General features: G+C 34.8%; 1 protein-coding gene across 1 annotated transcript in view; it reads right to left on the bottom strand.

Annotated features, from left to right (window-relative positions):
- Positions 1–13,443, bottom strand: part of LOC148627958 (uncharacterized) — a 166,940-nt gene that overhangs the window by 101,798 nt on the left and 51,699 nt on the right. Inside the window, exons 30-42 of the mRNA XM_088582284.1 lie at positions 13,148–13,300; positions 12,074–12,654; positions 11,071–11,288; positions 9,893–10,071; positions 8,747–8,895; positions 8,163–8,351; positions 7,745–7,889; positions 6,943–7,083; positions 6,451–6,615; positions 5,416–5,589; positions 4,653–5,073; positions 3,491–3,813; positions 1,730–1,936 (exon numbers count right to left, since the gene is read on the bottom strand). Coding sequence (XP_088438410.1) covers positions 1,730–1,936; positions 3,491–3,813; positions 4,653–5,073; positions 5,416–5,589; positions 6,451–6,615; positions 6,943–7,083; positions 7,745–7,889; positions 8,163–8,351; positions 8,747–8,895; positions 9,893–10,071; positions 11,071–11,288; positions 12,074–12,654; positions 13,148–13,300 — 3,045 coding nt within the window. The remainder of the gene's footprint in view (positions 1–1,729; positions 1,937–3,490; positions 3,814–4,652; positions 5,074–5,415; positions 5,590–6,450; positions 6,616–6,942; positions 7,084–7,744; positions 7,890–8,162; positions 8,352–8,746; positions 8,896–9,892; positions 10,072–11,070; positions 11,289–12,073; positions 12,655–13,147; positions 13,301–13,443) is intronic.

The following is a 13,443-nucleotide window of genomic DNA, read 5'->3' as shown; positions in this document are numbered from 1 at the left end:
ATTGATACTATTAGAATAAAAATAAAGAAATTTGCAGAGTGCAGCATGATAGGACCTTAGCATGTTAACTGCTCACTTGAGGCAAGTGTGAACGCAATATTAGTTTTTAACATGCTTATACATAGGGACTTACAGCTTAGTATGGACACAACAACTGGTTTGAACACAATATAGCACAAAGTTTGAAATTCCATTAAAGGTGAAAACAAATTGTACTTTGCAGATTCCTTTACCTACAATTCCTATAACTGAAAATCTGAATAATGCAGGTAGAAATTTTATAAGGAGTCCAATAAAAAAAAAATTGAAATCAGACCAAAAATAAAACAAGAGGCTCCCAGGAGCCTGAATCGCTCATCTAGTTGAATTTTGTCTTTCAAGGGCAATAAATTTAACAAGAAGTTGTCCAACAATTTTGACTCAAGAAGACTTTGGTAAGACTTATTATAAGGATCATTTCTGCAATTGAAAGTTTCTTTCTATCTATCATAGTTTTCAAGATATTGGCTGAAAACAGTTAAAAAAAACTGTCATTTTTCCCCTTTCAAGGGCAATAACTCTTACAAGGAGTCAACTGACAACTTTTATGCCTGAAGACTTTCGTAGTCCTAATAATAAGGATCATTTCAGCTATCAAAAGATTTTGGCCTAACGATTTTGGAGATATATGCAAAAAACTACTGCCTGACCCCTATGTTTTATTTTTAGTAACGACGGCCATATTTTTCGACAAATCAAAAATCCTCACATCGGTACTAATCAGGACACCCCTCAGAACATTCATACCAAGTTTGGTTTCAATTAATAAAGAAGTGTCAGTGGAGAAGATTTTTGAAAGAAATAACATTAAAAATAGCAAAAAAAGTTGAAAAAGGGCAATAACTCCAATAGGGCTTAACAGATTAAGACCAAAATTTGACCAGAGATAGATCTCATCATGCTGAACACTTTTACTCAGCAATTTAGCTAAACCTAACAGTTTAGGAGATATCTACGAAAAAACTGCTGTCTGACCCCTATGTTCTATTTTTAGTAACAGCGACCATGTTTCTCAACAAATCAATAATCCCCACAACAGTTCTAAGCAGGATACCCCAAGGAACATTCATACCAAGTTTTGTTTCAATTGGTAGAGTAGTGTCAGAGGGGAGATTTTTGGAAGAAATAACATTAAAAATAGCAAAAAATGTTGAAAAAGGGCAATAACTCCAACATGGCTTAACGGATTAAAACAAAAATTTAACCGCAGATAGATCTCATCATGCTAAACACTTTTACCACATCAGAATTTATCTAAACCTAACGTTTTGGAGATACATGCAAAAAACTACTGCCTGATCCCTATGTTCTATTTATAGTAACAGTGGACATGTTTTACGACAGATCAAAACTCCCCACATCAGTTCACTGCAGGATACCCCAAGGAACATTCATGCCAAGTTTAGTTCCAATTGGTCATGTAGTATCAGAGGAGAAGACTTTTGAAAAATTGTTAACGATGACGGACGCCAAGTGATGACAATAGCTCACATGGCCAGGTGAGCTAAAAAGATGATATTTTTGGTGTAGGATTCATCTGGCCCCTTCTAACACAAAAACTGAGAGAATTTATTTAATAGTGCTGAAAATTCAATTTACAGGTAGATTTTTTGCACATTTAATCTAGTTTCATAAATAGTAAAAATCAGTACTTTTACAGCAAATAGAGCATAAAGAAATACCACCATACCTCCTCCTCTGCCAGAAGCTACATTAGATTCTGCCCCTCCTCCACTACCCATCTGACTGGGTTTGTACGTGGAGTCATAGGCCAGACCAGATGAGTAGCCCAGGTAAGATCTTCCTCCACGACCACCGTGACCACCACCAGAGTACAATACACCTGATCCTGGACCACTGTTTGCAGGGTGACCAGTAAAATCAGCATGGAAGTCCCCTGAAAAAGAAAAAAGTCAGTTGACCTTTGTTAAAAATATTCAAAATTACTAACACAACAGTTTCATCACTGGGTATTCCAGCTAATGTGCCAAAAAAGTGTGCATTAATACATCCTTTCTGTGCATGTGAATCCATTTGAAGACAAAAGCTGATTTTATTGACAATATTGTGTGTATGCAATGATTACGTAAATGGGTAATTCACTTGTTCTCCACAAATGAAGTTAAGCTGTTTGTTTGAGAATTGAAGAGTAAATAACAGAGTTAAAACGTATTCATCCAGTACATAGTTTTAATCTATCACAAATTAATCTAACAAGTGACTGCAAATTAACACAGGGATCGCGCTGGGCTTGGCATATGTCACAATTTGCAATCTTTTATTTCATCTGGCGACAAAAATAACGAGTTGGCGATTTTTCTTGGCGCCTAGGTTTTGTATATTAAAACTGACATAAATTTTGTCAGCAACGAATATTCTTTCCAATTAAACAATTGTGTTGACACCTGGTCAAAAATAATTGACCATAACCAATTTACCACTGAAGCCAATCAAAGGTAATTAGACCATGTGACCGTGACTCGCAATATCCTCCTGGGAGGTGTCAATCAGATGTAATATTGAGCCAATCAAAACTCTCACAATCTGGTCAAAGGTAAACACAATCACGGCCACATGCACATGGCTACATACAAGCTTCACAGCTGTTATACCATATGATACATTCAGAAACAGATTTACCTTATAACAGAATAAATTAAATCTAATTAATAATGATTATCCCATCAAGAAGTGTCTTAAACACTTAAAAATGCAAGAAATGACAAAAGAAAATGGATGACATTTGTTAACACTTTAAAAAAAAATAAAATTGTATTTTAAGATAAACTTAATTAGACCACAAAAGACCAAGGTTAACATGTTTTAAAACCAGGGACTATATGACCATAGTAATATAAAGTCCTTGATAGAAACAAAACACCTATATCTGGAGAAGTACGTCATAATTTTGCATATAAAATGTAACTAATGGTTTTAGATCCTGGCCAAGACTAGAGCTAGAGCTAAAAGCCTGCTTTATAACGGGAGAGCATGATTTGACTCACAAAATTATACTCCGCCACCAAGGATCGAACCCTAGACTGCTCGGTGACAACCCAGCGACAAACCGATTCGGCTAAAGAATTAATCCTTTCGCCAAGTCAATTAACTGGCTATTTAACTCTCACTACCTACTACAACGCAGGTAGGCCGTCCTGCCATGCATGCATCAAGAGGGAATCTTGGATACATGTATGTCATGAATGAAGGGTTTGTTTTGATGAATTGACAAAGATGACTCATCACTGGACTTAATACTGTCATATTTTAGAAAATTAGAAAAACAATTTTTGGCACCCATTTTGGCTCTAATTTCTGAAAATTGGTGACAAAAATTGGCAGCTGGCGATTTTTCTGGCAACAGAATTTTGAAAGCTAGAGCAGACCCTGTAACAATGAGGGAAAGGAAGGCACTCCTATCCAGTTCTGTATTGATTGGAAATTTACTCACCAGACAAATCTATGGTAACATTAATGGCATGAAGTTCAAGGTGATTTGTCCTGACATAACCGTTTCCATTGACAATGACCCTGGTGACATTAATAGTCATGACTTTCTCAGCTGTCAAGGGTTCAAACTTTCCACCAGCCCTGACAGATATATTGGTCAGTCTGAGTTGCCCTTCTGGTAGCCCTTCCGTGTTGGCATAAGACCAGATATAAAGTTTGCCCTCGTTCTCAACAGACATGTCATCTAACCCTATGATGGTACCATTGATTTCTGCCCACACCTCTCTCATAGCAATCCTCTCTGGAATTTCTAGGAAACTGTATCTATAATAGGCATTAGTCAAAGAAAATACATCAGTTTACAGTAAAATTCTCTTTATCAAACACAAGTTGTTTCAAAACTGCTAATTCAATAACAAATAATATATCTGCAAAATTAGTCAGGGGGCTTAGTGGAAGTGAGAGATATATATTTATAGACAATATACTGCATTAAAACAAAATTTTTTTTAAGGAATGTTTCTAATTTTGAGCAGGTAATATGAAATATTAATAATAGTATAACCTGTTCAAAAATTAGAAACATTCCTGATGATTTAATTTCTTAAGGATAACAGTCCAAAAATTAATGACTGATTTGTAATCAAAACGTTATTGTGTTTGGGATTATTTGAATCCCAGAGTGCTGACCAATGGATGTTATAATGTCATAGTACCAAGCTAGGATATACAAAATAACGTGGCTTGCTCATAGAGAACCATCCAATCAGAAAGCTTGGTACAAATTAAATTAAATTATGCATGGTCAAAACATCACTCCAATTGCAATAAGTGTAAATATTTCATTCTTAGTGTATAAAAGAAAAATACCTCAGCTAATGTCTTGAATGAAACCAAAACACTGTAGGTATTTTAATCAATAAGTGACTAACCAACTGTAACTATTTTTTTGTGAAAGGATGAACATATCAGGGAATATACCAGTACATGTATAGACCAGGTCTTCTGCTTGGGAATTTTTATTTAAATTTCAGTTTATAATGTATGAGAAATCATTCTAAGCATGAGTTTTCAGTTTTTAGCTCCAGAGACACATTCTTTGTATAGGATTGTGCTTATATGCTATCGCATATTGCATGAAGTTTAATAGGATATTTATATACCTGTAACACATAATGTTAATTGGCATGTAAGTATCAACATTAATAAATCCAAAAGTCTGTCTCCTCCCAGCATGCAACACTCCAGTTGTATCTCCCATTAGCCTTTGAACCCTGATATCAATATCTTGTGATGATGTGTCACTAAGAATGGCTGCATGTGCATTTCCCTTGAGGTCAACAATGTCAAACTTGTACTGTGGGTCATTATGGTAAAGCCAAGTAATTCCACCAGACTCACTGATGTCATCATAAACACCATTCAACAAGTTATGGCGATCACCATGAGCAACATTGGCTGCTTTTGGATAATCATGGCCATTATTGTCCACTGTTAATTTCTTGTTTATTGGGAGTTTGGATGTATCATTGTACAATTCAATGTAAGCAGTGCCTGCTCCTCCAGATTCAAAGTTGCTAATACCTATATATATATATATATATATATATATATATATATATATATATATAACACATGATTAGTTAAATTCATTTCCCTAAAAGGACAACAGTTTTGACATACCAGTAAAGGTTAATGTAATATGTCTTTCTTATTTCATAAAAAAAAACTACCAAACTTTAAAAAGTCTTTTATCAGCATGAGTGAATTCCTAAATTGTTACTTAAATAAAGTTAATATCCTGCATAGATAACCTTAGGATCTCCTTATGTTTATTTCTTTTTTAAATATAAGGAGAATTTAAACTTCACTTCAATAGTCCTGTTAGAATGAACTTTCCCATAAAGTACTTTCCATTCAACCCACCTCCATGAGCCTTGAGGGTGATATTAAATTTATTGGTATTGCTTGCTTGGATAGATATTCTCCCTCCAGCTCCACCTCCTCCAATACCATTCCCATTAGCTCCATTGGCTGTGATAAGACCATGTCCAACAATCTCCTCACAATGGATCCATACACTACCACCTGATCCTCCACCTGCACACAGGTTAAATTGCAAAGAAAATTGGTAAAATATGGTTCAAGCAAATAAAAAGGAAGAAATTTCAATTGTAGATCAAAATCAGATTTTTCAAAGATATAACTAGCACATTTAACAGAACTATGCACATCACAGGTCTTTAAATTCAAGAATTTTCCTGAAACCATGGGGAGACACACAATGATCTGCATTCACTTTAGATTTATTTCATTTTATATTTGGGTCTTCGCGGGCTTATTCATATTTTGATTTATCTTTGGTAAAACATTAGGTTGCACCTGTAGTCAAGCTAGGTATACCGCCACCTGGATAGGAAAGTTGATACTGTAAATTGGGAAATTTTGGCTGTACTTTCTCTCTTAAAAGTGCCTAAATTGAACACACAAAATTTTTTTTTTTGGGAAAATATAGGCAGCCAATATATATTTATATCAGTGTATTGGTATGTTAAATTGACCCTTTGTTTTACCTGGTAATAGATGTGACACTGGTAATGTTAGATTTGTTTTAGAATAATAAAAGATAGTTAGATTCAACCGCAAAATTAAAACACTTGTCATTCTGAATGCACCAAAATTAAACATGCCAAAATTAAACTTGCACTTTTTTAACAGAAAACCACCAAAATAAACCAATGCCAAAATATCCCGATATACGGTATCGAACAGAAACCAAAATCTCAAAATTTGCATTACCGATCTATGAATCTGTCAATCTGTCCATTGGAAGCCAAGATAACTGCCATGAAGTTTGGACAGATGGGCAAGGGGATTCCAGTATACATTTATCACCCACTCATTGAGTAGAGATTGATATTTAATAAATAACTTTGCCCAATATCATTCAACAACACAAACCTGCATCTTGCCCAAGATGATTTTCAGGCGATAAACCATCAGCAGTTATCTCCCCATCAATATCAACATGTCTTCCTGTCAGATAGATCCTACCACCACCTATACCACCGATATGGCCTCGAACAAGTGTGTTACGATGAGTATTGTCACCAAAGTAAAGGAAGTCTAAAATATACAAATTATATTATGAAATATGAATTTTGACAAGAATTTATCATTGCTACACTCTGATTTAATATACATGTATTGGCAGTCTGATATAATCTGTTTAGCAATTATGGAGCATATTTACGAAAAGGACAGCATATGCAAAACCAATCTTGCTTTCAAGTTTAAGTCTAAAGAGTCCCCTCTGGTAGTAATTTCTATCATTTTCATTTTGTAAAATAATATAAAAATATCTCTTACTACCTATTTTTTAAAATTCAGATCAGTAACCAAAACAATTACTCCTATTCATTAACATTTTTTCTCCAAAATAAAATAACTCACCTCTGTATTTACCAAAACCTCCAGGACTGCCATAGTGAACTGGAGTATAGATGGAGTCATATCCCTGACCAACAGTGTAAACACCTTCTCCCCTCCCACCGCTGCCACCATGGCCCCCACCACTACCTCCTGTCAAAGAACCTATAACACAAAAACAATAAATATTTTTACTGTTTGCCCCGATTAGGTAAACAAATGTACACAAGCATATGTAGCCTGATAAATATGTAAATATCAAGGCACAGTTACTGAAACAAGCAGTTGACTTATAGCCTTAGTATATCAAAATATCCGACAGCCTATGAAGAAATTTATAATGTAATGATGAAGACTTACAGAAAATTTAGAAAATTGTCAAGAAGGGCTATGGTACTGATAATATCAGTTTCACGCATGACAGGATAAGTGGTAGGAACATGATCTTCATCTCCATAGAGATGCACATCATACAATAACAGTGCATTCTTTTGTCTATTTGATAAATTGAAAACTCCGTTGTTAAAGAATCATATTCTCATATTTTTACTGTAGTATTTTATTAAACTGACAAGGGCAGTGCAAATATCTGACACTCTCACTTTGACCTTTGACCTTGAACACCAGTAGTTTCCAAGGTTTTCATTGAGACTAATTATGTAAGTTTGTTTAATAATCATAGAAAGATGTCGATGTTAGAGTGTTAACAGAGGTGATACAAACAGATGGACAGACACATAGAAAGGTGGCGTTACTAAACTCATCCTTTTGCAACTTAGTTGGCAAGAAGATAAAAACTGTACACAGTAATACAGACTACTTATACCAATGCCATATCCTGAGTCTACATCTTCTGGCTGAGAGAATCCCTGTCCATCCAGATCTATTAGCCCTCCTGAATAGATGGCCATTAAATGGTGTGTAGTCATGTTTAGTCCAGTGTTAATCTTGAAATGTCCACCTCCATAAATCTAAAAATAGATACAAGATCAGCATAAAAAGACATGTCGGACTTTAGTTTAATTGAAGGATGGCTGTTGTATGAATGGAACAATTCATAATAAATCACTAATTTATTGGCAAAATTAAAGTTATGTACTATTTCTACTTTTTTAATTCAAATTTATTTTCATCAAACCAGAGTGGTTTTCCTATTTAAAAAGTAGCAAGGTTGTTCCATGGAGCAATTTTTTTTTTTTTTCAACCATCGTGCTTTGGATATTAATGAATACCATTTAACTTACAGTAACATTGGTAGAGTCCATTAAAAACATATCATCTTTGGTGTAGGAGTCCATTTGAAAGGTACCCTTGTCCTGTACATGGAGTGACTTGAGTGAGACCCTGGCTGGTGTTGTCATACCAATACTACCATTAGTGTCCACTGTAACACTACCTCCATCAAATACATACAGGTCTTCTATTCCTTGGATCTATTGGCAGAATGGTTGTAACATGAAAATTAATAAGAAGAGTACTGGGTAATATTATGGTGATTTCTTAGCTTTTTAATAAAATTGTCTTAATGTCTTGAATAATTGAACCTTTCTTCTAACAGCTAAGTAAAACCTATCTCTATTTTTGTGAAGTCTACCAATCTAGAGTAGAAACATGATCTGGAAATATGTTTCTATGTCATATTGATTCATACCTAAAGAACCTATGTCTAAATCAATTTATGTACACTTACCTCCCCTGATGAATATAGATGGATCAAATCTGCCAAAAGTATGCATGTGAAAAGGACATGTTTTTGATATATCCTCATAGTTATAAAATGGAAAATTTCTATAAATGTTTGTAACTCTTAAAAAAAAAACAGACTTACCTCCCCTGATGTATGCAAATGAGTCTGGTAGAAGAATGGCCTTGGAGGATAAGTTGCTTTTCCATTTTCATATACATGGGTGTTAAATGGTATGTCTGAATTTGTGTCATTGATCAAAAGTTCCTGATTGTATCCAATGTGTATATAACCTGAAAGAGAACAAGACAAAAAAAAATATTGTTCCCTACACTTGAATTACAGTTAAACCTGTCTTAAAGACCACTTATATTCAGCAGTCTTTTAAACTATCATTATAATACTGTGTATGGGAAATTTTCATGAGGTTTAAGAAATGGTGAAAATAAAAGCTTGCCAAATTTAATTCCAGATATTTTAAATACAACTCCCACTCTATTAAATCTGAAAACATGAAAAATAAAGACTGGCGAAATTCCTCACCCCAATTCATAGAAGATTGATTGATTGACTGTTGGGGTTTAATGTCTGAGCAGCAATATTTCAGCTATATTCAGACGATAAACATGAAATGGATGATAAAATGAACATGAAATGAAAAATGGGATGGGACACAAGGATGATAGGGTTGACAAATTTTGATTGCCAAAAGTCAAAAGGGAGGGATTGGTAGGGTCGAACAATTTAGCCTCCTGTGGCGGAGCTCAAAGGTTCCTGCTCCTATCGGATACCACAGCAGGGTTTTTTAACGTGCGAGGAACGTGGCAACTTTCCCAACAGGGTGCACCACTATGGTTTGCGGTCAGGTTTTGCGTATTATAGCCTGACAACCCAAGCATGTAACATGCCAGGGGTACCCCATTCCACCACCTGGGGCACACATCACAGTTGCTCTATGGGCAGAGCGCCTAGCTCCCGGCTAGGTTTCTGAGCACTATTTAGTCGCCTTTTATGACAAGCTTAGCGCTGCTGCAGGCATATTCTTTTGACACCCGGACCTGCACAGGGGAATTCATAGAAGAAATCTTGAAATTTGGCACCATGAAAATTACCTGATGTATAATATCCCTATGTAGTATAAGAACCACCTAATTTATGTGACTATGGTTTTGCTTTCCCTTAGAAGTCACCTAAGACAGGTTTGACTGTAGCTTCATATCATAGAAAAATATTTATGACTAAATTTTGTACTTTCAGTAGTTTTCATTGGGGAGGAATAACTATATATACCAGTTCTGTCTCCATAAAACACTCCTACATTGACATTGAGAGGTGAGGTCAGACTGACAGATGAATTAAAGGCCAGATGACCTCCTCCTTGTACTGTTAACTCGTTGAAATCAAACACCTCATTATTCTGTGAGGCATAGATCCATGTGGTAGCTCCATCAATGTCTGTATACTTGTACCTGTTAAATACATAGAATACATGCAGGTTTTTCTCAAAGGATAAATTACATTTTTTTCTTAAAATTTAAATTACTGTGAAAGTACTTTTATTTGTGGATAGTAATTTTCGTGGATTAGGGAAGAAACGCATGTTCGTGTATTCTTGAATTCATGGTTTTTAGGTTTTTAGTATACACATCCATGGAAATCTTCTTTTTGTTTGGAACCAAATTTCATGGTTTGGACTACCAATGAAAACCACGAAAATTGGTACCCAATGAACAATAGTACTTTCACAGTATATGTTATGAGGAAAGTTCATATATTTAGAGAAAAATAAATTATTTCTTAAAATATACATTATAGGGATGACTTTCGAAAGACCTGTATCAATTTCCTTACAAATTATATCATTAGTTTATGCCTAAACACTAAAGTATAAGTTTGGAGTCATCTCCCTAAACTTCTTGGCCATTTTTATCTTCCCTCTGAAACCTTCTACCGCAATTAAATTTGACACAAACCAACACATTTATATGTATTACATATGAGAATAAATAGCCATGCTAAAGCTTTTAATACACATGTGCCTTGTTTTGGCATTTACAAAAATAGGACATCAAATGGAACATTAAATGATACCCTGCCATGTTGCAAAACATTTTGATGGTAAAAAACAACTTTTAAAAAAAAAAATGGCCAAACCTCTTGTGTAAATTATCTGATCAAACTGAAATTCGATCTTGATCGTTTTTTTATGTTACTCAATAATTATACAAAGTTTGAAAAAGATCCTTCAATATCTTTTAAAGATAATATCTGGAAACTGTCGGGAGAGGGAGAGAAAGGCATCATACATTTTCTTCAGACACTTCATAGAATCCCTTTATATCAGTTTCAAATGTATTTTATACCTGGGAAAACCAAGCACATGTAACATATTTTGTACCTGGGGAAACCAAACACGTCTAAACAGAACAAATTATACAGTTTGGTTTAGACAAGTTTAAATGTAATACCTGTCATAGATATTTTGAGCATCAGCAAACACTTCAATCTCTGTCAATGAAGCTCTACCGTAACATAAGGAAGATAATGTAGACACTACTACAAACTCAAACTTTGTGGCAGTCTGCATGACTGGGATCTCCAGGTAAGATCCTGGGATGATGGGGCTTCTAGGTTCAACATAGGTTGTTGTCACTACAAAGGAATCTGCCCCATTGTAACCAGTCACCTGAAAAGAAAAGAGTTTAAACTCAATCATATTCAGGTTAAAAAGATGATCTATTGAAAATTCAAATATTATTGCATGCATTACAGCTAGTTGAAATAGACCAGTTCCAATTTCAATGCAAATCTAGCGTGGCTTGTGAGTAATTCAAATAGCTACTTACCTACCACAGAACACCTGTGTGATCTTTTAGACACAGTCTTTTAATTCTGAATAGCTGTCAATTATGATGACCTTAACCATTAAATTTGCCTTCCACTATCACAACTGACAGCTATTCAAACTTAAAAGTCAGTGTCCAAAAGATCACAAAAGTGTTCTTTGGTAGTTAAGTAGGACACATTAGTATAATGTAGGGCAGATTTCTACCTGAAGAGCTATTTAAATTACTCACTAGCCTACCTAAATCTGTAATGAAATTGGAACTGGTCTATTTCAACTAACTGTAACTATTGCAAGTATGTAAGTCAAAAATATTATTTTGACTTTAGTGATTTTTGAGAAAAATCCAAAACTAGCTATGTTAAAAATTCTGCAATGGGATGTCAACCTTTGCATCTTCAAGTAAATCGTATTTTTGCAATAATTTCTGAAGGTACATTAATCATACATATCAGTTTTAATGGCTTGATGAAATTAGTTCTTGGATTTATAAATTTGTGGATTTCATAAACCAGTAACCACTCGTGAAAAGGTTTACATAGTGAAGACAAGATTTTTCAACCTAGCAAAAATATCAGTAAAATAAATAAAGTAGGAAAAACTTTAAATACTAGACTTAAATATACCTTGAATTTGGAAGGAAATATTTTAGTTGGGTACACTTTCAGTTTGGTCACAAAAGCTGATCCATCTAATTGTAAAGTTATAGTTGTTGTACTAGAACTGGCCACATAGTACTGCCCAACCTCATTGTCTAAGGTCTGGTCAAATAGGTACATCAAGTAAAAGTTACCACTGAAGCACCAAGGTGTGTAAGTATAGGTGTTGGACGAGGATGATACAGTATGACCCTTGGTGGCAGTATAAGATTTAGATGTGGAGAAGCTAGCTTCAGGAATACTGAAGTCCAGCCTGTATCCTTCATTTAAGAGAGCAGAATGTTCATCCCTCGGCATCTGGCCATGGTTGTCCACCAACAACTTGGAATATCCTGTTCCTGTATTCTTTATATAAGCAGCACCAGAAGCCCCAGCCTCAGCACCTGTGTTGTCATTGCCTCGTCCACCAAAGATATCAAAGAAACCTCGGTAAGGAGGTATAGTATGGTGAGAGTTCTGGTAAAGGGCAATTCTACCTCCTGATCCACCCCCTCCTGTTGATAGATCAGCTACACCTCCTAAGGACTGAATATGTCCAGTGTGACTACCTACAGAGTAAATGTTTGTCTATCAATAAAAAAAACCTTCTATGCAATTTACCAGTAATTTAAAGTTATGCTTATTTCCAATGTCAGCTAGGTATGAAATTGTATGATTAAAAGTCTGCCAAATCTTTTTGTAAGACTACTTTATCACTTTACATTTATCCATAAATGGCTATTCCTTTTTTCATTTGCAACCAGAAGTCAGATGTTCCATTTTATTGCTTTTGTCCTATTACTTTGAAAGCATTTTTATTTCCAGGTTTTTCGTCATTTAGGAAAAAGACATCAGTTCATCCATCCTTGAAATCTCTATCATACAAATTAATAGGAAATTCCTTTTCCTTAGGAACTTAATTTCATGGTTTGCAAACATCCCCACTCAAAAAAAACAAACAAAAAAAAACAAGAAAATTGGTACTCCACAAACAATTATACTTTCACAGAATTAATTTTCCAAGCCTTTAATAGATATGTAATGTACATAAAGACCATTTACCTGTGAAGTTGACAGTGTTGATTATTATACTCCCACCGCTACCACCACTAGCCCCATGCCATGATGAGACACTGACGACATCATCACTATTTGACATCACATATCCATCAACTGTCAAAGTATGGGCAACTTCTATCTCTAGTTTTCCTCCACCTGTTAACCGAAAAAACTTGTCATAAAACACACTAAATGCAAAGTCTAACATATATTAAATTGAAAACAAGCCCGAGCTATAGATAAAATTGATGACAAACATAACCACTGCATTTTACTAATTTCAATCAAGAGAAAACCAA

The sequence above is a fragment of the Perna viridis genome, chromosome 1 (assembly GCF_037379345.1).
Source record: "Perna viridis isolate PV_CMFRI_1.1 ecotype Kerala chromosome 1, ASM3737934v1, whole genome shotgun sequence".
In the NCBI taxonomy this organism is placed as follows: Eukaryota; Metazoa; Mollusca; class Bivalvia; order Mytilida; family Mytilidae; genus Perna; species Perna viridis.
The sequence above is the reverse complement of the archived record's forward strand: the minus strand, read 5'-3'. Positions and strand labels throughout refer to the sequence as shown.